This window comes from Vespa mandarinia, chromosome 14, assembly GCF_050613455.1.
Source record: "Vespa mandarinia isolate Hongniang chromosome 14, ASM5061345v1, whole genome shotgun sequence".
NCBI lineage: Eukaryota > Metazoa > Arthropoda > Insecta > Hymenoptera > Vespidae > Vespa > Vespa mandarinia.
The window spans coordinates 4239278-4266653 of record NC_140823.1 but is presented as its reverse complement, the minus strand read 5'-3'; the positions used below and the strand labels follow the sequence as shown (position 1 = coordinate 4266653).

The window sequence follows — 27376 nt, the reverse complement described above, 5'->3', positions numbered from 1 at the left end:
CACCTGAATCTCAAAACTTCGATCTTTTTCCACGTGTTTCATAAAGTTTCAAACGATATTTACAACTGAAAGTTATTATTCCTTTACGAAGACCTGTTGCTGCTCTTTAAAGCGCTCATATTTTATGATCCACTTTTATTAAGACTTTTAACACGATAACAGACTTAAAACATTAATTTGACAAATCAAAAAAATCTTGTCAAAAAAGAAAAAGGGGAAAAAAAGAGATGAAAGAAAAGGAAACAAAACAAAAGAAAAAGGTAAAGATGGAAAAGAAATGAAACTGAATGTGTAAAGAGACGAAAGAAAATTATTATAAATAGAAATATATAAAGAGAGAAGACAATATAACAACGTATTTGTAAGATAATTTTAACAAATTATCAATTGTGTTAATAATTATTATTCTAATGCAACTATTGTAAGTATATTGATATATCCTTATTAAATACTTATATTGTATTAGTTGAATATTACTTTGAAAAAAAAAAAAAAAAAAAAAAAAAGAAAAAAAAAATACTCAGTTTTTCCTCTTATGATCACGTTTGAACGACCACCACTCGAAAACAAATTGAAAGCCTAACCACGAACGTTCACTCTCTCCTTCTTTTACGAGCTCTTACAAGCGCTTCTTCGTAACATTTAACGTTCGTAATACTTTCCTCGATGAAAACATATTCTTACACTAATCCCCTTAAGCACAGTTATCCTATCCACTTTTTTCTCCTTCTCTCTCTCTCTCTCTCTCTCTCTCTCTCTCTATTTCTATTTCTACCCCTATCTCTATTTCTATCTCTACCTCTTTTGCTTAACACCGTGTCCGACATTACCATGAAAATTTTCTTCATTTTTCAAAAATAATATCATCTAATTGACATCATTTTAATATTTCTACGAATAAAATACACTAATTCATAAAAAGAAACATTATATCTTTCTCTTTCGTTTCTAAAAAATTAAACGATATAAACACAAATAGATAGATATATACGTATATGGTATTTTCAAATGGAGATTAATCGATTCAATGATTATTGAATTTAATCAAAGTTAAACAAAGTCTGTAAAAAGGAAAAATTGAAAATTAAACAAATCATAGAAAATTGATAATTGATATTTCCATGAATAAAGAAAAAAAAAAAAAAAAAGAAAAATACAATATCATTTTCTTCTGATACGTGTTATCTTTTTACGAAAACAAAACAAAACAAAACAGAACAAAATAAAAATCGGACTTCGTTGCTATGAATATTGTAAAAATAAGAATTCCAAATTAATATGTTTGTTACACGTGAAAAAGAAAAACATTGTTAAAACATTTCAAACAGATTGCTTTTCATCTTTCTCTTTGTGCGTATCTCTATTATTATTATTATTATTATTATTATTATTATTATTATTATTGTTGTTGTTGTTGTTATATTTTGATATTCCATTATCAGTTTTATCAATATCGTTAGTTCTATTAAAGGAAATTAAAAAATAAATAAAATAAAATAAAATAAAATAAAATAAAATAAAATAAAATAAAATAAAAATAGGAAAAAATTTGAGAGATCAGTGATCCCTTTCGTGATCCATACTCATGCTCATACACACACACACACACACACACACACATACGTACAGGTTATGTATATATAAAAACGTCAAAGCTCTTTAAAAGACATTTCTCGCATACGCGTGTGTACACAATTTGATGACAATTAATTAACGTAACTACATAAATCGATCTAACGAGAATCGACAAAACGTAACATTATTTTAAATTGAAAATCGTGCCATGATAACGAAATATCTCTCGACTACTGACTACTGATGCCACTTTAATCCTGTATTTTACCAAACATCTCGTTTCCTCTGTCCTCTTTTTATACTAAAAAAGTATACAACTTTCATGTCTATCTATCTATCTATCTATCTATCTATCTATCTATATATATATATATATATATATATATATATATAATAGCCCAGAGTAACAATGCAAGTATTATAATAATTTATACGATATAACTCGTATTCTACGACTACAGATAAAAAAAAAAAAAAGAAAGAAAGGAAATAGAAAAAAGAAAAAAATTTATTAAGTACAACTTTCATCATCAATTTTCTCACGACGTACATTATCATTGTTTTTAAACGTCGACACGAACGATATATAAACGTTCTAAATTTATAATCTAAAGCGAAAAATTCGTTTTCGAAGAGTTAAAATGGGATAAACCCAGGGTAGAAAGGGCAGGTTTTCTCTGAGGCAACAGTGTGAAAGTTCGAGGGGTTGTTTCTTGGCACGACTCGACTTATCGAAACTGTTCGTCGTGTTTAACAGAAAAAAAAGAAAGGACGTTGAAGAAAGAAGAGGAAGAAGAAGAAGAAGAAGAAGAAGAAGAACAAGTGGAACAAGTAGAACAAGTGGAAGAAGAAGAAAAAAAAAAAGAGGGAAAAAAAATGAAAAAAAGAACTGCAATGTTCGAGGTCTCGATTGATCGCCAATTTATAAAGTGGTTTGCCAAGCTGTCCCGTGGTTACATTTGGCAAGTTCGTGCCACTTATGATTGTCATGGGATCTTCAAATTGGCAAAGATTCAATATAGTTTCCCATTCGTGCGGCTATTACAACAATTTATACGTAAATCATTTATACTTTACATTACCTTTATTATACAATTCTATTTCGTAATATCCGCGATTTATAATTCTACGTGTTCGATATAAATTCTCTCGACCTACAATCCGATTTACCAAGAGTGTTTTTTTTTTCCTCTTTTTTTTTTTAATTTAACAAAATTATACTAACGCGCGTCATCTCCTTCATCCACGAAAAATATTCGCTCGTATTTTTCTCCCATGCTCTCACATTTCCATAATTATTTCAACGATTTTCAATACGTACATTTCAATATCTACTACTGCTCTAACAATTATATTCGACGTTTATATATATATATATACGAAGAACGTATTAAACATTAAATTGGAACCGTGTATCAATGAGGTAAACATTTTTAAAAAAATATCATTTGAAATTTACGATCTTTTTTTTAATAGCTAGTATAAGTGTGTGATGAAAAATTCGATCAAAAAAAAAAAGAAGAAGAAAATAAATATATATATATATATATATATATATATATATATATATAAATATATACTTATGTTGATTTATTACTCTCGATGACATTAAAAAAAAAAAAAAAAAAGGAAAAAAAGCAGATGAAGAAGTTATAATAATTTAAAGGGACATATAGTTCTAAGCAAAGTGCATCTTAAGATGGATCACGTGCGATTCAAACGTTCCCATTAGAAAATCCTACCTAACATTAAAATCGAGGACACGGAAGAAAGCTATGAAGTAAGGAAGAACCAAAGAGGTTCTGCTTTTCAGGAAGGAAAACATCTGGAAGACATTTTTACGAGTTTAACAGAAGAAGAGAAGATTGAGCTGATACTTTATCAGCTGCGTTTTATTAACCTAACTCCATCTATCTCTTTTTCATCCTCTATTTTCATACATAGTGTCTATTCGCACAGACATACACACACACACACACACACACACATATATGCTCGTTAACTCGTTATCTCGTTAACTCGTCAACTTTCTCTCTCTCTCTCTCTCTCTCTCTCTCTCTCTCTCTCTCTCTCGTCTGTCTTGTAAAAGCAACGAACTGCATGAGAATGCAATTCGATACGATTATTCGCTGTCGACGATCAATGTTTTTCTATTCCAATTCGAATGCAACCAAGAGAAAACACGTTTTGGATAAGTTCCAACATAAAATTGATACGTTCGCACATGGCGTATTATTTACTAAATTACAAAAAAGAAACTTTTCTGGCTCGATCGACATCAAAAATCGACATTCAATTTGATGACCGACGCTTGTCATATCGCTAACTAAAAAAAAAAAAAAAAAAAAAAAAAAAAAAAAAAAAAAGGACAAAAAAGAAACACAAGAAACAAAAGGAGAAGAAAGAAAAAGAAAAAGCAAAAAGAAGGAAGTAGAAAAAAGAAGATGAAAACAATTGTGTCATGTAATTATAATATATATTATTTCGTTGACATAAATCCATTGAAATTAATAAAGTTACCTATCTTTTTTTATATCTATCTCTTCCTCTCTCTCTCTCTCTCTCTCTCTCTCTCTCTCTCCCTTTCTCTTTCTCTTGCTCTTTCTCTTTCTCTCTCTCTCTCTCTCTCGTTCTTTCTCTAATAGGCAATTTTCGAGAGACATTAGTGCCTTGCCAAAACGTTTGCCAGGCCTAAGTAAGAAACGTGCACACAGGGGCATAGTAACGTGCCACGTGTTGCTACAAACCAACGACCAGAAGCAACAGCAACAAAGTGTCGCGTGTAATGTGGAATTCGTGGTCAGCCTTCATCTTCGCTCAAGAATCATATTTCCCTCCTTTTCCTCCTCCTCCTCTTCCTCGTTCTCCTCCAAGGAAAAATAGGTATAAACTGGCGTACCTTGAAATCACGACGCGTGACGATTAACGACGACCATATTCGATCGATGCTTTATTAAAAATGAATTTTTCTAACATCCTTAGTTTGTAGTAACTCGACACACGAACAAGCCCAACCTTCTTTCTAACTTTGCTCTCTCTCTCTCTCTCTTTCTCTCTTTGTTTGTTTCTTTTTTTTTTTTTTTTACTTTTTTATCTTCTTCTTTTGTTGTTTTTTTCTTACTCATGACAAAATCACACTTCTCCTAATCAGTATATATATTATCAAAGAGAGAGAGAGAGAGAGAGAGAGAGAGAGAGAGAGAGAGAGAGAAAGTTAATTTATTTTATTGAGAAACTTATTAATTAGGATAACTTTTCTGTGATTATTTCTATATGAGAATATATATAGGGATGAATCTGTATATATGCCCACAGATATATTTCCACTGTTCAATCAATGTTTAATAATTTATACATTGTAAATTTTTACAAGTGAAAAAACGATCGATCTTTCGATCTTTATCGCTTCAAAGTTTAATGAAAAAGAAAAAAAGAAAAAAAAAAAAAAACTGACAATTATAAGAATTATACTTTTCAAGTATAATAAAATAATGTCTTCTCTGTTTTCCTTTGATTACATACCAATCACTTTCTTATATTCTACGATTATTTTAAATATAAAAAAGAAAAAAAAAAGAAAAAAGAAAAAGAAAAAAAGAAAAAGAAAAAAGAATATCAAACAAGATTCTCTTTCAGTTAAATCATAAAAGATTAAGATTGATCGATCAAAAACACTTGTATCCCTTCGATCATCGTCGAACAAAACGTTGCCTGTAAGTTGGTATAAAAAACGTCGAGTCGATGTTTGTGTAAAAAGAAAAAAAAAAAAAAAAAGAAAAAAAAAAAAAAGAAGAAAAAGAAATTAAAAAGAAAGAAAAAGCAATGTGAGTTTTCGATCGACACCAACGTTTAAGAAACATTCAACTTGGCCTTACGAAGTTGTACGTAAGTAAATGTAACTGGTGTATAATCGATCGAGCAGTATATAATCGTAACTAGTATAGTGGTAGAACGCAGCAAAGCGTTCTAACTGAGCGTACGATATTCTAAAAGGTTTTTAAAAGAGAAAGAAAGAGAGAGAGAGAGAGAGAGAGAGAGAGAGAGAGAAAACACAAATAAAGGAAATACAAATCGAGACGCGTTAAAGCGCTAGTAGATAATGTCGGTATTTGTCTTGACTGAGGCGTCACGTCGACCACCGTGAATGGATATCTACATTCAAATCCATTTAAGATTACTTTATCTATCTATTATTCAATATCTATCGTAATAACAAAACAAGAGACAAATAAATAGAGATAAAGAGAGATAAAGAGAGAGAGAGAGAGAGAGAGAGAGAGAGAGAGAGAGAGAAACATTATAAGAATATTATTTTAATATAAATAATATAAATCTGTTGTCTATATACATCTATAAGATTTTTATATTATTTTTATATAATATTAATGCTACACACACACACACACACACACACATATTCATTTACGTATATTATTTAAACGTATGATATATCATAAAATGAAAAAGATAAATAGAGATTAACCGGGCGACGATTTATGTCGTTAAAGAATAAGAAGCGGAACTTTACTATTAATAATAACACTGAATCATAAAAAAGAAAGATAGATATAAGTAAAAAGAAAAAGAGCTTGAAAGAAAGAAAGAAAAGAGAGAGAGAGAGAGAGAGAGAGGGGGAGAGAAGAAAAAGAGAAAGAAAGATAGAAAAGTGGTGAAACGGAAGGAGAGGCTAATCCGGCCTCGGAGAATCGTCGCGTGACATTTTAATGCAACTCGAGTGCAATGCCGTGGTATGTACGTGCATACACGGAGATATATACACATACACATATGCATATACGTATACGTATAGATATACAAGGGACATATATCTAAAGTACTTATGTACGTGTATTATGTATTTACCGTAGGTATATAAAATTTTCATTCGTAGGCATGTAGGAATCGCGTAGGTACTCGTGTGTCCTGAGGCTCGACTCTGCTCGGCACTGATCCTCAATAGCCTTTGTATTCTTTTCCCTTGGTTAGTATATAGAATGGTAAGTAGTAGTAGTGATAGTGGTAGTGATAATAGTTGTGGTGGTCGTGCTGGTGATGGTAGTGGTGGTAATGGTGATGGTGGAAAGTAGGTATCGCGCGAACAAATATTGACGCATTGCCGCACATCACGTCTGATAGTTGCACTACACGCATTTACTGCATCCCCACTCTACCACCCTCGAGCTCCTTATATCCCTTATGTATCATTATTACAACGTTCCGACAAAAGAAAGAAACAAAGAGAAATATAGAGAAACAGAAAAAGAGAGAGAGAGAGAGAGAGAGAGAGAGAGAGAAGTATGTTACGTTTATTTGTAAGGAAATATTTTTATGTTGCTCTGATTAATTAATTAATTAATTAGATTAGATTAGATTATTAATTATTACACCGTATAAATATACTCGTGTGTTAGTCACTGTATGATCCCATTTTATATTCTTTTTTCTTGTTTGTTTTTCTTCCTTTCATTCCACATTTTCTCAATCTATTTAGTTACAATTTTATATTAAAAAAAAAAAAAAATATATATATATATATATATACCACAATGAATAGTAATTTAAAATTAAACGCCAAACTGAATGTAATAAATGAAAATATATATATTTTCCATTAGGATGAAAGAAAGAGTTCGTTGTATCGTTATGATAGAGAAACGATCCATTTTATGGTATCGATTATGTTTTAATCGTCGTTAACCCTTGTGCGATATTAATTATCTATCGCCGTTCTGAATGAAATTTTCTCTTCATACAAAAAAAAAAAAATACACACACACATATACAAAGATGGAGAGAAAGAGAGGGAGAGAGAGAGAGAGAGAGAGAGGAAAAATGGACTTTTAAAGAGAATTCATATACTCACTTCCCGATGATTCCTCGTTGAAAACGAAGCCGCGAAAACTTTCACGACTTTGTGTTATATCGAAATTACTTCGCTACGGGAGGGATATAAATCAAGTGTAAATGAAGTCTGTATTAAGAAAGCAGAGGTCGTTAAAAAGGTCGCGCGATATATTCCCCGACGGTGCACGAACATTTCCATCCCGTTCTATTAAAATAACCGACAAGCCGTTCGGAAGAGGGGAAGGGGAGAGGAGGTTTATACTGGCAATAGATTCTAGCGAGCCATGCAACGACATAAATTGAATTCCAAATTTCACGTCCGCCTAGCAACATTGTTGTTAAGAGAAGGAAGGTAGATTCAAGCAAGACTACGTGAGTTTGATTTTTCTTTTTCTCTCTTTTCTTTTTTTTTCTATTTTTTCTTTTTTTTCTTTTTTCCTTTCTTTTGTATTCTTTGATGTTCTTTCTCGAAAAAATTGCATACAATATAAAGTGCATATATACATATATATATGTGTGTGTGCGTGCGTTCATATATATACATGTATATAATATATAAAATATTAGTCTTTTGATTATATTAAAAAACATGAAAGTAAAATAAACTCCAATAACTTGAAAGGTAACTTTAATAAACTCGAATAAAAAATAAATTGCAAAGAAAAAAAAAATAAATAAATAAATAAAGAAAAGAAAGAAAAAAAGAAAAATATATGATGCAAACTTGATTATGTATTCATTGTCATGATAAAAACATTTCTTATATAAATCTTCCTATCTATATGTATAAAAGATATCAATGTAAATTTATGTATGTATATAATGGTTAATATATATATATATATATAAAATATATATATATATATATATATATAAAACAAGAGAAGGAACATCGATTGCGTAAAGCCACAGGCCACTAATTTTCCAATGAAGCTAGAAGGCATGTATCTTTAATCCGTTTATCCTTAAACCGTAAAGCTTGGTAACTAGCAACACCTATGGATTACCGATCAATCCACGTTGCTTATGATAGATATTATAATATACTGAGTATGTTTATCTTAAATTACAATATTTCATGATAATCAAAGAAAAAATATTTTTCATCCCTATATTTCTATTATAGTAATCATAAATCAAGGTTCGAGACAATTTCATAGAAAAACATTGGACGTATTCTTTTTTTCTTCCTTTCTTTTTTTATTTCTTTCTTTTTTTTCTCTCTTTCTTTTTTCACTTTTATTCACGTTTATAAAATTCACGATAAGATATAATACTACCATAATTAACTTTATTCTATGTTCCTTCCTTTTTCTATTTACCATATATATCCGTGTGAGTCGGTGCTTACGAAAATGTGGTTTGAGTAAAAAATTATATTAAAAAGAAAAAAAAAAGAAAAAAGAAAAGAAAGAAAAAAAAAATTCATTTTATCGCGTATCTAATTCGCGTCTATAAGTAATTAGGTTATCGTCAGAATTATTCTGACTTATTACTAACAAACGAATGTAATTTTTTTTTCCTTCCTATTTTCCTTTTTTCCTTTCTTTCTTTCATTTTATTTCAACCTTACATTACATTTCATTTCTTACTTACAATAACCTATTATTAACTCTATAATTGTTTCTCTCTCTCTCTCTCTCTCTCTCTTTCTTTCTTTCTATGTGTGTGTGTGTGTGTGAGTAGTGTGTATGCTTATTTTTTGAGGAAAAAGAAATATTGAGGCTGTCTGACCTACGAGAAAAAAAAAAGAAGAAGAAGAAAAGAAAAAAAGAAAAACGAAAGATAAAAGAAATCATTGTGCTTCTTCAAATAAGATAATCAAATACTTTTGTCCAACGTTGAATTTTCGAAAGGAGCAATAGAAGAAGAATACAATTCTAGTCTAGATAGTATGCCCATTAACGAAATCGTGCACGTTTTTCTCGATATTGGATTATTTACGGTAAGATGTTTCGTGCTTTCGATGTAAAAGCTTGCAAGTACATAGAGAAGAAAAGTAACGGACGAAAAGTAGAAAGAAAAATAATGAAAAAGAAAAAGAGAGAGAAAGAGAGAGAGAAAGAGAGAGAGAGAGAGAGAAAGAGACGGATAGACAGATAGACAGACAGAGAAAGAGAGAAAATATGCTCTTTCAAAAGTAACTTTCCTCTTTAGACGGATGTAAAGCATATGAAGAAAGGTAGGAAAGTGTAAAAGACATTTTCAAAAGATCGAAAGATTAAAAGGTTCACACTGAGTTCGAAGTTCATTCTATATATATATATATATATATCTCTTTCTATCTAGCCTCATAAACATGACTGAATACAGGAAGGAATGACTATCCCTTTTACTCTTATCACTAACGTAGAAATTTCTCTCTTCCTCTCTTTCTCCTTCTTTTTCTTCTTCTTCTTCTTCTCTTTCTTATCTCAGTTAGAAAGTATCGATAAAACGTTTTGAAAGTATTCTCTATGAAACTTGTAACGTGTTAACTCGATGTACTCAATAAAAGTTATAATATTACATCCTTTCGTCATTAAAATTACGAAATAAGAAACATAGCTATTTCTCTCTCTCTCTCTCTCTCTCTCTCTCTCTCTATCTATTTATCTATTTATCTCTTCTTCTTCTTTATTACGTTAACTTCAGTATGACGTTAATTATCATTATCATTTTTTTTTCATTTTTATTCCAAGTGACATCACCGAGTTTAGAAAAAAAAAAAAGAAAAAACAAAAAAGGTTTTTCAAACTCAACGGAAAATATCAGAAGACAACGTCGTTGCCATCGACAATATGTAGTATGCAGTCTATTTAAACATAGATAGGAGTACCGCATTGCTGTGAATCGGCGTGGAGAATCGTGTTAAAGGTTTGCTGGAAAGACTTGTTCTCTCTCTTTCTTTTTCACGATTTTACATTTTCTATTATTTTTTTTTTTTTCTTTTTTTCTTTTTTCCTTTCAACTCGTACTCCACCGATACGAACGATACATAAACGTTTAAAATCTTTACTCTATTCTCAAATGTAACAATTTCAACGAGTACACATTATAGAAATTTTCAATTAAATCAAATGACACTTTTCATTACAACGCAATAATCACGTATAATCAAAATAGATATAAAAATTAATGATCGACCATTATTAATTGAATATTCGATTGTAAGTTAAAAATTAAAATACCTATTAAATAATTAATATGTGAATAATCGGAGAAAGGAAAGAAAGAAAGAAAGAAAGAAAGAAAGAAAGAAAGAAAGAAAGAAAGAAAGAAAGAAAGAAAGAAAGAAAAGAAAAGAAAGGAGAAAAAAATAATTCGTAAGACGTATGCAATTGAAAACTGCGATTTTTTCAATTGTCAAAGAAATCATTAGAATTCGTTCAATCAAATAATCTTTCTTTTTCTTTTTTTTTTTTTTTGTGGCTTTAATCTAACCCAAAGAATTATTTTATACGAAAGAGGAAAAAAAAAAGAGAACAACAAAGGAAAGAAAGTGTTCCTTTAAATAACATTTCTACATAAGATAAATGAAAAAGCTAAAAGTAATAGGTCGTAGACACTATGAAATAAGTATAGTGATAATAACGAACGTACCGACACTATATAGCTGTCGGGTTACAACCTCGCTCTTGCCCTCGTCCTCTTTCGTGTTATTCTTACCAGAGAGACTGCTGTGCTGGCTGCAGTCAAATCTATGCGTGCATAACACGCTCTCGTTCAACCTCTAACCTCCTACCTCCAACCTCTTACCACCAACTTCCTACCTTCAACCTCCCACTTCCCATTTCCCAACTCTCATCTTCCATCCTTATTCCTCTTTCACCCAAACCATTTCTATTCCTATACGTTATACGTTCTTTACATACATTAGCACACCAAGAAACACCAGTAAAGCCATAGCACCATCAGCAAGAACGTGTCTTCCCGCTTTGGCAAAACACTCGACTCAGTGCACAGCATGACTACCGCAATTACTTCACACCAGTCGAGATAAAGAACCCATTTTTTTCCCCCTTGAAAACGCAAAACCTACCACGTTTTCGCGCCCTTGCAACGATATATATATATATATATATATATATATATATATGTATATATACATCAACCATTTTTCTACTTTTATTTATAGTACCTCCTATTCTCCTTTTCTTTTCTAACTACTAACCTCGTTTATGTATGTGTGTACATTATATAAGCTTTTTCGTATAAAGAAAAAGCCGATAATATCATTTTATGTCATTTAAATTCTTACGAATAAAGAATTTCTAATCTTGCCCTTTTATGGAAGAAATAATATCGGATTAAAATTCATAATGGGCTGTATAATCATATAAAAGATTTATATATATGATATCTTTAAAGATATAAAAGAGAAAAAAGAAAAAAACAAACAAAAAAAAGAAAAAAAAAGAAAAAAAAAGAACTAACTCGCCAATATAAACATGTGTTTTTCTTTTTTCTTTGCTTTTTTCCCCCTCTCTCTCTCTCTCTCTCTCTCTTTTCCTTTTTCTTTCAATCGCTAAACTTTCAATAATTTTCAAGCCCTTTAAATAACATTGATAAAAATTATTTCTATTAATGTGAACACATATCTATCTATCTATCTATCCATTGATGGATTAGATAGTGTTCAAGATAGTCCTCAGTCATCTTCCATAAGTTAGTTCGTATCAGTGAAAGTCAACCCCTATTAATCACTCTTTACGACAAGCAGGGGATGCCGTGAGTATATTCTATCCTCGTTCTCACAGGGGAGGAGTGAGATATATGAGAACATATGTAGAAAAATAAATATTTTATGATGTTTAGAAAATGAAACTGATATATAAATCAAAAAAGGTAATAATTTAACTATATACGATGTATGTATTTAAGATTAATAAAAGCTAATGATAATAATTGAGAAATGTAACATTGTTGTGTGTCATCGTCATGTAACACCTTTTAACAGGAACAAGAAACAATCAATATCTAGCACGATTAGAATACGATTCTAATTCGATCCATAAAGACATCAGAGAATAATCCCTTGGACGAGTATATCATCTATGGCGTTATGCCTCGGGATATTGACGAAGTACTGAAGCAAATAAACCGAACGGCATTCAACGCCAACTTCTATCACGTTGAGATACTTTTAACTTGAGCTACTAACGGAATCTCAGTTGCAACAGGTGCTTAGACAAAAGATAAGATCTAATGTCGCCTTGTCAAGATCGAAGAAACTTCTTCATTTTTTTTTTTTTCCTTTACTTTTCTTCCTTCTGTTCTTTTTTTTTTTTTTTTTTTTTTCTTTTTTATACTCATACATTTTATAGATATTTTCTTATATGTCCTTTTCATAAATCTTTTTTATGTATATATATATATATATATATATATAAATATATATATTATGTATATATATATAAATTTTTTTTGAAACTTCTTAAATAATAAAAGATAATGCCAAAGATTTTTATTAATCACACAATTTATTAAAGTAAAATAATATATATGATTTTACTCTCTTCTTTATGTATATATATATATATATATATATACACATGTAATGACTGTTATTTTTATAATAATTCTAATAATAAACATAATAAACGGTCATTTTGTAATAATAGCGATAATAACCCGACTCGAGTATTGACATCAATTTGACGACACTGCTCGCGTGTATGTTTAGACTATATTCAACGATAATTGCAGAAGAGGAAAGATTAGAAGGTAGAAGCGACACGTTCCGTTTAAAATTCCTAAGTTTATGAATGAAACTTCGATGCGATTTTGTTGATAATCATTTCGAAAAAAATTTGCTCGACGTGTAACGTTTAATTAATAAATCTGAGTTAGTAAAGAGAAATAAACGTTGAATATCCTAAAAGTAATTGATAAAACTAAAAACAAATTCTAAAAAAAATAAATAATGAGAATTAAATAATAGAATTTTTGATCTTTTTTTCTTTTTTTGCAAACGAATATTAAACGATATTATTTTTAAATATTACGTTGACATTTCAGATCTTACGCAATTGTTTTGCGCCATAGAAATCGGCCTTTACAGTCGCATAATAAGATCACGCAAACCCAAATAGACTTAGTGTTTTATCCAATTTTATTATTATCACGTCTTTCCACTCGAACGTTAAACAAGTATCGATGAATCTCGATCGGCTATTCCACTTCGATAATCAATAAAAAAAAAAAAAAAAAGAAAAAACTCTTCCCAGTAAAACTTAAAAAATTTTTTTCTTAATACTTTTATCACGAATATCATCCCCATGGAATACTTTTCTTTTTATACGATCAAATAGAACTCCTATAACTAGTCAAGAGAAATTTATCGAAATATCCGATTGAATCAATTTTATTGATAACACGAACTTCTTTCTTTGATAAAAAAAAAAAAAAAAAAAAAACTAATTTAATGGCTACGTAAACAATTTTCTTTTTTTTTTCTTTCTTTTTTCTTTCTTTTAATTACTAACACCCTTTTCTATGCAATCGCATATTTTCACAAATGTTTTCGATTAAAATTGCAATAAAATTACATTTTTCAAATGTACTTTTATTTTTTTTTTTTTTTTTTTTTTTTATTTTTAATCAACATAAAATTAAACTGTTTATATCACTTAAATGTTTATATCACTGATTAGAGCTATTCTCTCTATTTCTAACAACTTCGAACTTTATTATTTAACGGCCTATCTTAATTTATACAGACTAAATATAGGTCTTCAAGGTCTATTTGAAAAAAAAAAAAAAAAATTTCACTGAGAATAGAAGAAACGATATTTGGTATAAGTAGAAATACGAAGAAGAAAAAAAAAAGAAGATGATGATCATGATGATGAAGAAAAAGAAGCTATTTTTTATTCAAGAGGATGATTCTCGTAATCGAAATCGACTTCATTATTGGCTACGGAAACGGAGAATGTCCGAATTGTTGAAAATCGACCAAGGTGAAACGTTTGGAAAAGCTTCAACGCCGTCTCTCCGATTCTAATTGGGATCAATTGTTCATAGCTGAACGATCGATTAAACCGAAGTTTCGCCGTACTACTCCATTCTAAAGAATGACACGAGGAAGCGTTCAATTTAATGACGAATCTCTAAAGCACCCACTCATTCACATACGCTCATGCATATGTAAACACACATGAAACTACGTATACAAATATAATAATTAATTATTCTCGTGGATAAATGTAGTAACTCCTAAAGAAAATTATAACATTTATAAATTTTCGTTTACATGTATATATATATATATATATTTACACACACACACACACACATAACCTGTAATTATCCATCACAATAATAATAATTATTTTTGACAAACTTCATTAAATTAAATTTCTTCTTTTTTTTTTCTTTTTCTTTTTCCTTGTTTCTCGATCATCGTTGCAAAATCCTTGAATAAAAACAAAATGAAAAATAAATAATTCACGATGCAATTACGCGACCGGCAATTTGATAGAATTTATAATTGTTTTGATAGGAAAGAAAAGAATAGAAAAAAAAAAAAAAAAAAAAAAAAGAAAACAGAAAATTTAAGATAGAGATTTTTATTCGACATTTATATTTCATGTCATCGGATTCAATGATAACACATATACTCGAACAAGGAGAAGTTTAATGCTGACAGGGCGCACGTGCGAGTATCGTTCTTTAGCGGCACGAGTGCATTGTTGCAAGTGCAAGCAACACCGTGTGCGTGGTATTGATCGTTTCAATAGAATGCTTGTTACTGGACTCACACGCCCGGCCATGGTCCTCTCTGTTTACTTCGTACTCCATTATATTAACTTTTTCATATTATTATTAAAAATAATAATAATAAGAAAAAGAAATACAAAAGTGAAAGAAAAAAAAAGAAAAAATATAATCAAATACAAATCAAACGTTGTCCCATTATTTCCTAATTCTAAATCTTTCAAATTATCAAAGAAAATCAATAAATAAATAAATAAATAAATAAATATAAACAAGTAAACAAAGTAATACAATTCAAATATCGTCTGATTATTTCTTATCCGAGATAAAATTATAGATGTACATGTGTTATAAAATGATTAAGAAATTTTGGAAATAATATTACTAAGTTATTATTCATACAAATATATTCGTTGAATAATTAAATGATAAACTTTTTTCATGGATTATTTTGGATCTATCGATTTTTAGTTTTTTTTTTTTTTTTATTGAAAATAGAAAAAAAAAAGAGGAAAAAAATCAATACCCTATCTTATCGCTTGATATACATAGAAAGGGTGGCTCTAGACCCACCCCATTGATTGTATACTCTCATCGTCGTCAAATCGTTAACTCTCAGTTCGTATGCAGTTGATGACGTAGCAAAAAATCGTATCGACACGCGAACCGATTTCGAGCCGCTGACATCCGGCGAATTGTCGAGCTACAAAGCCGGAAAAGCGAGCAACACGCACGGTCGAAAGCATTTAAAGGCTAAACGCTTTCTACGTTCACAGGAAAATTAGTTTTTATCTTGATGGTTGCCAATGTAGTCGTCGCCCGTTCACTCGATTTAAACGATGCATCGCTTAAATACGATTAGGATATTTCATTGGATACTATCACGTATTTTCTTTCTACGGCCTGTCATTTTTTGTTTCTTTTTTATTTCTTTTTTTGTTTTATTTGTTTTTCTTTTTTTCAATATTCTCCTCCATTGCGAAATTGTCTATAAGAACGATTTCGATTAGGGATAAAAACACGATGATCAATGACGATTAAGATAACAATTGTTTCGAGAATAAATCTGAAAAAATTAAATACCAAACACGATCTCGAGAGTTTAACAAATAAAAATAAATATGAATTATTGAAATTATATATTTAACAATATAACGTGATATTAATTTCTTCGAAAAAAGCTATTAAATTTAAAATCTCGCGTATTTACTAAGGCGATCTATAAAAGTACGCTTGATCCTTAGATGAAGAAAGAAGATACAATTTTTAAAGAATCTCAGGATTATGATAGAAGGAACATGATCTTAAAAAAAAAAAAAGAAAAAAAAGAAAAAAAAGGATCATGGGCTTTCAACAAAGACAAAGTCCAAATTATATGCAGCTTCTATTTCCTTGAAGGAAAAAATAAAAAATAAAAAATAAAAAATAAAAAAACAATAAAGAAAGAAAGAAATAAAGAGAAGGTTATGGAGTAAAGAATCTTTAGAAAGCTGGGTAAAAGTAGGACAAACTACTTTAAGGTAGATTGATCCTGCCGCCTTTCTTTTCCCCATTTTCTATCTTTTTTCTTTTCCCATATGTTCCTTCCTTCTCCATGATCGAACGTAGTTTATAGCTTGCCTACTTGTAAGTCACGGAATTGCGATCACGTACGCTCGGGATAATGGATCGAAAATTCCACGAATTCTGCATACGATGTAAACTATCGGTTATCGAAAGGACTCCAATGGGGACCATCGAAACTTTCTTCTCTCCCTTTTTTCCACCCTCCCCTCCTCCCCAGATACGTAATCTTTATGAGAGATATTTTACTTTCACGTAATCCATTCGATCTTATCGCGACGTTTAATCAATGCATGCGGAAAAATAAGATTCTATACACTGATTGAATTTTGATCAGCCAATCGTGCTCATCACAAATTCAGAAGAAACTTCAATTACATCTTTCAATATATATATATATAATACTCCAGTTAAATTTGTTGTTTCTCTGATAGTAAATAATACGATTATTAATATACCATGAAAATAAAATATTTATATTAGAGAAAACGTTCGATAATAAATTTGTATATACCTTACGAGATAATATTTCGATTGAATTATTCGTGGTTTCTCTCTAACTATAAGAAAAATAAATAATAATAGAAAATGAAATATTGATATTACTGGAAAACATTGTAAAAATAAGTTCTATTATTATTATTATTATTATTATTATTATTATTACTATTATTATTATTATCGTCATTGCTGATATACTCTATCGAACTTCAAAAGATTCTCTGCTAGATTTTGATTGTCGAAATGTTCAGAATGCATGCGAACGAAGATTGCACGCAACGATACTGCACTCCTGCTTTTAGAACTAATATAATGAGGATGACAGAAAGTTTATAATAGCTACAAAGTCTTCCTCGAGTATCTCACGCTGCTGTGTTCTTTTGTAAATCTTAAACGAGTTATCGTTTATACTTAAAAGTTCATTATTACGGTTATAATAAACACATAACTAAAATTTCAATCCAAAAAGATAAGAAAAATAATGTATCATGCATAATAAACTTATTCATTACAAGTAGTATCGTTATATAAATATCTGTATAACAAATTTTCTTCAGTAATGTTGAATGAAAAAAAAAAAAAAAAGAAAAAAAAGAAGGAAGAAATAGAAAAAAGAAAATCGTAAAAGTAAAGACTAATACGAAAACGTCTCTATCCTTTAAATTGATTCAGTAATCTTCATTGATCGATCTTGAACTCAAACTAAATTCAAGACCGAAATAGAACACGATGCGTTCACCGCTACAACGAAACAATATCTATTTCTTATTTCCTTAATCTCCCAATCAATTCGACGAACCGTTGCTCCAACCGCACTTTCGATTACATCGACCGTCAATAATTTTGTATACCTATATATATATATATATATGTATATATATATATATATGTATATATGTATAGTATTTAGGTACAACAAACATACCTATGTACATAAATACATACTTATATATACTTGTATCCTGAAAATCGAAAGAATTAAACGTTTATTCGATCGAACTTCTATCGATTCTATCGATCTACGTGAAAAAAAAAAAAAACAAGTTTAAATAATTCTTATAAATTAATACAAATAAAATTAAATTAACGATGCAATAAATCAATATGTAATATATTCCGTAATAATATATACCTTTAAGATAATGAAAAATTATAATTTAGATGCGTATTAAGATAATGGAAAGATGTGCGTTATTAGATCTTCTCTCTGGGTACGTCTGTCTTCGACGACGGCTTGTAAGCGACTGAATATCATTGAGGATTTTTCAATATCAATGACGTGTAACATAGACCATTTAGAAAACCAAAACAGATTCTTAGAAGTCTCGAAGATCTCTAGCAAAACAAAACAAAACAAAGCAAAAGAAAAGAAATACGTCGACTACCGACAATGTAAATAATACAATAATCTTACTATTATTTACATTTGCGTACGTAACATCTTATATCTATAATAATAGAAAAATCAAAATACAACGTATGTTTATCGATCGCTGTGAATATAATGCGTCATAATAAGATAATACGTATGTACGTATCATTTCATTAATTTCAAAAATGAATGATACAAAATTCGTAAATATTAATGCCACGTAACATTTTTAAATTTTTAAATAATTATATATTTGTATTTTTTATATAGAAATATATTACCCCATATATATATACTTTTATATAAGCATAATATTATTCTACGCCATAATTATACCTCGTGTAACAGTAAATAGTATATTATACTACATTATACTCATATATAATGATTACACAGTAATATACGTATATTATACTCCATATAAGTTATAAGTAAAAACTTTGTAACAAAAATGATAATAATTTTTCCAGGCACGACAAAAAGAAAACTCGACTCTTAGATAAAAAAAATAACAAAAAGAAAAACAAGATACAATTATGTACATTAATGAAACATTTATTTTATTAAAGAAATAAAAAGGTGTAAAGAATAAAAATATTGAAAAATTATTATCCTTCGCGATAATTCGTCAATTAAAATGGTCTTATAATATTACGAGGACGATGAATGAAGGAACAAAAAAAAAAAAAAAAAAAAAGAAAGAGAGAGTAAAAAGGAACGTGTAAAGCTATGGTAAAAATTTTTTATCCGATCGATCATAAACTAACGCGAAATGCATGATCGTTTATCTGACCGGTGACGCGGAAATGTAATTAATTTCCCGATGATTCGCGCAAACCGCGAGTTACTAGAAACGAAAAGAGTGACCAAGAGAGAGAGAGAAGAGAGAGAGAGAGAGAGACGGCATCAAAACGCTGTCTCGATGGTGATCGTTCTCGACATGTATAACTCTGTTATTAATTTGCTACGGCAGTTAACTATGGTTCTATCGAAAATGGCTATAACAATGGGAATGTGAGATACATGGCGATGGAGAGACGTGAAAGAGAAAAAAACAAGAAAAAAAAGAGAGGAGAGAGACAGAGAGAGAGAGAGAGAGAGAGAGAGAGAGAGAAGAAGAGAGGAAGGGAGAAAAGAGTAGTAGAGTGGATCGTAAACATGAAAGAAAGAGAGAGAGAGAGAGAGAGAGGGAAGTACCGATGAGAAAGGGATAAAAGGGTGAAAGGGAGAAGGGAAACGTAGAGAATAATGCCAGCTAGCCAACCGGCAGCCAATTCGCGACAGGAAATTGACAGAAACTAGAAAATCGCGTTTGTCGATCGCCATTCGAAGATGATAGAAGAACATATGTCTCTACGTGTACATATGTGAGTGTGTGTGTGTGTGTGTACACATGTGTATACGTTTCTTCTATATATATTGTACATAGATAGATATGTATATACATATATCGTATATATATATATATATATATATATATATATATCGTTTAAGTTCTCTCACAACACCCATATCTACGTATCTACTATATTACTAATACTTGAAAATCATTGATCGACGAACAATTGTACTAATTATAGCGTTTCAAATAATTCCAACAAATCGTGTTTAATTATACTTTCATTAGTTATGCTTTCTCATTTCGTTACGTTTATAGAACGTTTCGTGATGAATCCTTATATCATAACAGATTTGTTTCTCTATTAAATCTATCGATCGTATTCTAAATCCTAAAGTAAATGTATTTATGTAGAATTAATATTAACCATGAGAATTTTCGTATAAATTGAACATTGTATTTTTATATAGATCGAATTAAATTAAATTTGTGATATACAGGTATAGATCAATTATATTTGATCGATAAGTTTTCTTAAAAATTTCTTTCCTAAATCTCTAAATAATTATAAATATCTATATATAAATTTGATATATATATATATATATATATATATATAAATATTCTAAATCGTTTCGCTTGTCTACGTGTCTAATATTCTTTTATTTCCTTTTCCTCCATTCAGCTAAATTCACCAGACCTTCTTGTGTAACTCTTCAAATTCATTTTACGTTCCATTAAGTACCCAACCAGACGATCTTTTAAATCCGTGTAATTAAAAGAATAAAATTATGCAATTAATGAAGTGCCGTCGTTTCAAGAAATAGAACCGAGTTCTTCGACGATAAATGAACTCTGTTCTGGAACGACGTCATATTCATTGACATTAAGAAAAGAATTGATTTCTACAATCTCGTTGATCGTATTACGTGTCTCTTTCTCTCTAAAGTGATACAAAAAAAAAAAGAAAATAAAATCCTGATATCTAGTCTTTCTTCGTTTCACTCAATCAAAAATATCCATTTAAAAATTCTCAATTTATTATCAATTCTTAAACTGGATTTGCACCATTCGATATTACATTTCTTCTTCTTTTTTTTCTATCTTTTATATCTATCTTTTAAAATAAAATGATAAAAATAAATTCATTCAGTTCTGAAAAAATAACTTAATTTTTCAATAATAATTCTTTATTTAATCATTAAACTGGCAAATACTATATGTTTGAAAAATTGTTAAAAAAAAAATTATTTATATATATATATATATATATATATATATATATACATATATATAGACAGAAAAAGAAAGTGAGAGAAAGTGACAGAGATACATATAAACATACATATATACATATATAAATATATATATGTGTGTGTGTATGTGTATATATAAGCACGGAAGCAATGGATCCTTCAAAGCAGCCATCCATAGACACGTGAATTCTATGACGTATGAAATCGAAGGGTCCTAAAGGTAGTGTTATCAAGAAGATCAAATCGATCATATTCTCTGAGGAAATGATGGAGGAATTGCGAATAATAGAGGGATGTGCCTTCTCTCTTTCTGCATGACCGAAGAAATATCGATATTTATTACCTCTATAGTACGGGAAACAGGAGGGTTGATCCTACTTTTATTCCGAAAATTTAACTCTTCGTATCGACATGTTCGATTGCTAGAACGAAGGGTGTGAACAATCATGATATGAACAATCATTGGTCAAAAATTATGAGATTTAACAATAAAAAAAAAGAAAGAAAAGAATCAAAAATATTAAATTTACATTTAATATTTTTACACTAACGTAGAAATTATCCCAATGAGAATTTTTCTGTACTTTTATTTAAAAACAAAAAAATAAATAAATAAATAAACTTATTATATTTATTTATGTAAAATTGCTTAAACATTGAATTCGTATGTTAATCGTTTATTAATTTTACTTGTTCACTTGACAAACAATAATACTCATCTATCGTACTCTCTCGTTTATTGAAACGATTAAATATGTTCTTTCAATATCTAATATCGTTTATTACATTTACCAAATTTTTCTGCCTCAGATAGGAACATTTTCGAAGTGGACGTCCACATGAAAACGAGTTTACGAGATCAAAGTGCAATTCCGTGTAATTTTCTAAATCAAAGAGATATCCGACTTCTGTTATCGTATTACGTTACTCACGACGAAGTAGAGGGAAAAAAAAATAAAGGAGTTAACATTAACGTTCGCTCAGCTATATTTAAGTGTGAGTAATAGTCTCTACGAAAAAAAAAAATAAAATAAAATAAAATAAAATAAAATAAAAATGGAAGAAGAAAAAGAAACCATAATACATGAAATGTATCCTTTAATCTCATAAGATAATTAACCTCGAATGGACTTTCTCAATTTTTTTTAACAATATCAGACGGATCTGTGTAAAAAAAGAAGATCACAAATTCAAAAAAAAAGGAAAAAAAAAAGAAAGAAACTGAACGAACCATCCATCTTTCTGTTTTCAAACTAACAACAATAATCAACCTGACTGGAAACTGAGCTGAATAAAATATAGCGAACATGAAGTAAAGCCCATTGGGGCTAGAAATTCAACCGAGCCGAAGGGTAAACTCGAAGGGAAAAAAAAGAAAAAAAAAAGAAAATACAGAGAGAGAGAGAGAGATGAAAGAAGATAGAATAAAAATACGTGGAGAAGAAATAAGGAAGAGTGACAATTTAAAAAGAAGGACGTTCTGTCAAAGTTTCGTCGGAATAGATATGAGATAAAAAAAAAGTTAGTAACGAAAGACTTAACACTCGTTCCTTCCATCTTACATGGTCTTTTGAAGTAACACGATTTCTCGTTTGTTCTCCTCGCTATCTATCCAAACCCTTCAATGTGAGGAGTCAAGTCGTTTCAATCACGAAACGCTCTCTGCCAGTTGAACGAGTGCACTTTCGCTTGGTGGATGGATGATGATGCTGAGAGAAGAGTGTGTTCCTAGCGGCTTCAAAAGTGGCGGAGCGAGTGGTATCACTACTACAATAACACAAACTCATTGTTAACCGGCCGTCATATACGATAGAGACAAAAAGAGAGAGATGGAGACAAAGATAGATAGACAGAAATAGAATGGGAGAGAGAGAGAGAGAGAGAGAGACAGTATGTGTATGTAGGTGTATGTATTGGCGAAAGGTTTGAAGACAAAGAGGAAGATGAAACGACCCGAATACAAGGCGTCGAAGCTACCTGAATCGAGTCACGAGAGAGAAAAAGAGAGAGAAAGAGAAAGAGAGAAGATTCTTCATCGACGATATTGTTGGTACTAACACACGAATATCCCACCAGATAACCGTACCACCACAACAAAACAATCGCGAATAAGTATACTACGTCGTTAACGACCTCGAAACAATGCTCATTGTGAACGATAATTAGTTTGTCGGTGGTTGGCACTGCCCTTTGTCATCCTTCCTTCCCTCTCTCCCCCTCGAAAGATTAGACCTAACCCTTGTCTCACTTCTCTTCTTCTCGTTTGAAGATGACTTCTTTGGTAAGAAACCCGTTCCTGATTAAACCCTTTATATAGATTGTTACACCGCGGGAAGAAATTTGTTATCGTTAACAATTTTGATGATTACGTTTACATTTTTTCTTTTCTTTTCTTTTCTTTTCTTTTTTTTTTTTGCGTGCTCTTCCTTTCCCTTCTCATACAAATTATTTTGCGTGAAATTTATATTTTTTTTTATTTTGTTTTTTTTTTTCTTTTTTTTAAATATTGCTTCGGAAAAAATTCGTTTCGCAATTGCTACGAAAATGTTTCGTTTGTTGTTAAAACTTGTGACATAGTCTATTCATGCTCTTTTTTTTTTTTTTTTTTTTTTTTTTTAATAATTTGCTGAAAGAGAGAGAGAGAGAGAGAGAGAGAGGGAAAATTTCAAAAGTGTAAAAGCAAAGGCGTAGCGATCGATTAATGGTCGTGCTTAGTCGTCCGACCATGCACGCTCACGATGAAACTTTGCCATATAATATATATTCTCTCTTTAGATATATATATTCGCTACTTCTAGAGACCTTAATAACATAACGTGACATAATATCACAATTTTCGCTCGCTCACAATTACTTAACACGCTAAGTATGTAACAAAGTATATGTATATCACATGTGTTATTTTGCTACACTATGTATACCACTAGACGTACACTAGAAAAAAGAAGTGTGAATTATTCATTAGAAAATCGACAAGAGGGTGTGTGGTTCGTTTCCTTTTTTTCTTCTTCTTCTTCTTTTTTTCTTTCTTTTCTCTTTTTTTCTTCTTCTTTTTTTTTTTTTTTTTAATTTCGACACGTTCCTTATCATCATCGTGAATAAATTATTAAAATTAATCTTAATTATTTATTACACTAATTTTATGACTTGTTTTTATTAAAAAAAAAAAAAAAAGAAAAAAAAAAAAGAAAAAAGCGAAAACGATCCAATGGCAAGAACGTCGAAATAAAAATTCGTAGAAGCCAATTGAACCAAACGAAATTGTAGAAACCGATCTGTTGGATGGAAATAAAACGGATGTTGTAATTGCATGTAATTTATCGCGTTAACACGGCATACTGCATAAAGTCCGTACTGTAAAAGGATAACCCGGCTTGGACGGACTAAAAATAGAAAGGTATAGAGAAAAACTGTGCGCTCAAATCCACGTTATGACCCCGCGAAAATATTTACTACCGGTGTGTGAGTATTTTATTTATTTTTCTTCTGAAAAAGAAAAAAAAAAGAGAGAATAAAAAAAAGGACACTGAATACGTTCGCCATTAAGTTAAAACTGTCGGGACAAGAATATTCTCCATTAGAAAAATCTCCAAAATATAATTATAATAACAATTGTTAATATACTGAATAATAATAATGATAATAGTGCACTAAAATATATCATATCAGAATCGATTCAAGCAAACAAGAGATCGAAATTATTTATTGGTATGCAATATTGAAAGATAATTATATTGGCTTGAATCAATAAAAATATTGTAATCATCGTTCAGTTGATGGATAATTATCACAATTATTACTCTATCTACTATATTCGAATATATTATACGTGCAAACTTCGTTAAATCATTTGAAAGACACTTGGACTATCTAAAATCGACTAACTAATATATATATATATATATCGATGTTCTAAATATATCGACTAGATATAAATCTAAGATTAAGAAAGAAAAGGAAAAGAAAAAAACAGAGAACGGATAAAAAACAATAAAAAAGAAATGTAGAGCGTTATAAAGAAAAAATGATCACGTAGAGACAAATCTGTTCTGCAATTGTCTAGAAGAAAAAAAAAAAACTAAAAATAAACTAACTACGTATTATATGTATATATATATATACACGTATGTGTGTGTGCGTGTGTATATGTATATACATATATACATACATATGAAAGTAACGTAAGAACAACGAGTAAGAAATCGCGTGCGAGATGAAAAAAAAAAATATAGGGATACCTCTGAAATTGTGTAAGAGAGACCGAAGTTATAGTACTTTCGAATGAAAATACGTGCTCCGGTGTTCGACGCGTCACCAAGAAGAAGCACCATCGTTTTCGGTAAGTGCGATGCTGCCACGCGAGGCAATAGATCTTCGTTCCGAATGGAAGAGGGTCATTGTCATGACTAAAGCAGAGATTTGTCAGCCAAGTTCATCTCGTTGTAAGCTCGTGCGTCGTATGTCCCAACCATACTGGGCTGTGGACGATAATAGGATTCTAGAACGGCATTTGCGAGTTAAGACTCGATAATCGATCACCGTATTTAAAAATTTGCAAAAATACTTTCGATTAAATCTTCTTCAATGAGTGTCTTCCATTTCATTTCAACCAAGTAACAAAGAAAGATGAAAAAGAACAATATATTTTTCTTTTCATTTCATCTCTTTCATGATAGATACAGGGATAATAATACTAAAAAATATTTCTCTAATGTTATCAATTTTATCTGAAATATTTTTGACCACCCTATATAAATGTCTACAAAGTAGTTGACGATATTTTTTTTTTTTCTTTTTTTTCTAAAATAGATAGAAGGTCGCAGAATGATATATGAAATTCGAGAAATATGCAATTTCGAATATTCTCCTCTGAAACTTCACGCGAATGATTTCAATGATTTATCCTGAATGTCATTGGTAATACTTAACAGTTACAGTAGTATAAAACTACGTTAAAATTATATATACATACGTACGTAACGCGGAAGCCAAGGGAAATTGCTTCCGCGATCGTTAATGTTATGCACACTTCACGATGCAGCAGAGCCGAAAAACTGTACGACTCGTTGTGTAAAAGGGCCACCTATATATATGTATATACGGGCTATTTTACATAACAACAAGGTATACCACGAGGATTTTATACCATGGTCGTCGCTTTAATCGGTGATGTTAATTTCAACGTCGGACTTTCAGAACGGAAAGAACGAGCTGTATCTTGCCTATGCGATAAGATACCTCTGCTTTAATTAAAGATAGAAAGAAAAAAAAAGAAAAAAAAAAAGAAAAAAAAAAAGAAGAAAGATAAAAGAAAAGATAAAAAAAAAACAACACAACGCCATTGAGTCTCTGACCTATTCCCTTGAAAAGAAAATCTTTTCAACGTCTTTGAAATCGTTTAAATCGAAGTACCAAAAGATAATACGCGTAATGCGCAATCTCAGATATAATATTGGATATAATTCTTTCGTATCAAGGATAATATGAAAATAATACTGTAACAATATATAATCTTCTAATAGAGTTAAAGTTTTTATAAGAGCCGATAAGAGATCGTAAGGAAATAATAAAATAGAGAAAAGAAATGTTGAGAAAAAACTCACTGATTGAGGGTGCGATCGTTGCTTCCGGTGGTAGCTGAACCTTGAACTCCGGATGCAGCGGCGGCAACTGAACCCGAATCGTGATGTCTCCTTTCCTTGTGGACAATGCCCATCAACTTCATCCACGGATTGTTCGCCGCATGGGCGCCAATGCCGCCGCTCTGCCACATTGCGCTCGCCAGCCTCGCTCTGAACGTAGGAGCCCTTCTTGGGCTCCAAGAACCAAGGAGGAAAGACGAGTCTTAATATAATATCAGCGTCGACGATTGCAACGACGCTGCCTTTAAGGGCCGCTAGCTTGCCCGGCCCTGGATAGGTGCGAGGTGCCCTGCACGGCCCCGTTGCCTCCAGAGCCAGGCCCTCGAGCACCTCCACCATCTAATCCTCCTTGATATCTTCACAGCCTTTTAAGGCCCAGCGAATCACACTCCTTTTAATCACTTTCAAAATCCCGTGACACTTTTAAAGCAATTAAACTTCACTTATATATACACATATATATATATATATATATGTATATATATACATATATGTATACATATATATATATATATATTTTATATTCTAATCACACACAACAAAATGTCCCTTTTATTTGCTTCCTCTTTCGATTTATCTCCCCTTT

General features: G+C 30.4%; 1 protein-coding gene across 1 annotated transcript in view; it reads right to left on the bottom strand.

Annotated features, from left to right (window-relative positions):
- Positions 1 to 27157, bottom strand: part of shaker (potassium voltage-gated channel protein Shaker) — a 142028-nt gene extending 114871 nt beyond the window's left edge. The window contains exon 1 of the mRNA XM_035862184.2: positions 26752 to 27157. Coding sequence (XP_035718077.1) covers positions 26752 to 26921 — 170 coding nt within the window. The 5' untranslated portion in view covers positions 26922 to 27157. The remainder of the gene's footprint in view (positions 1 to 26751) is intronic.
- Between the last annotated feature and the right edge of the window lie 219 nt (positions 27158 to 27376).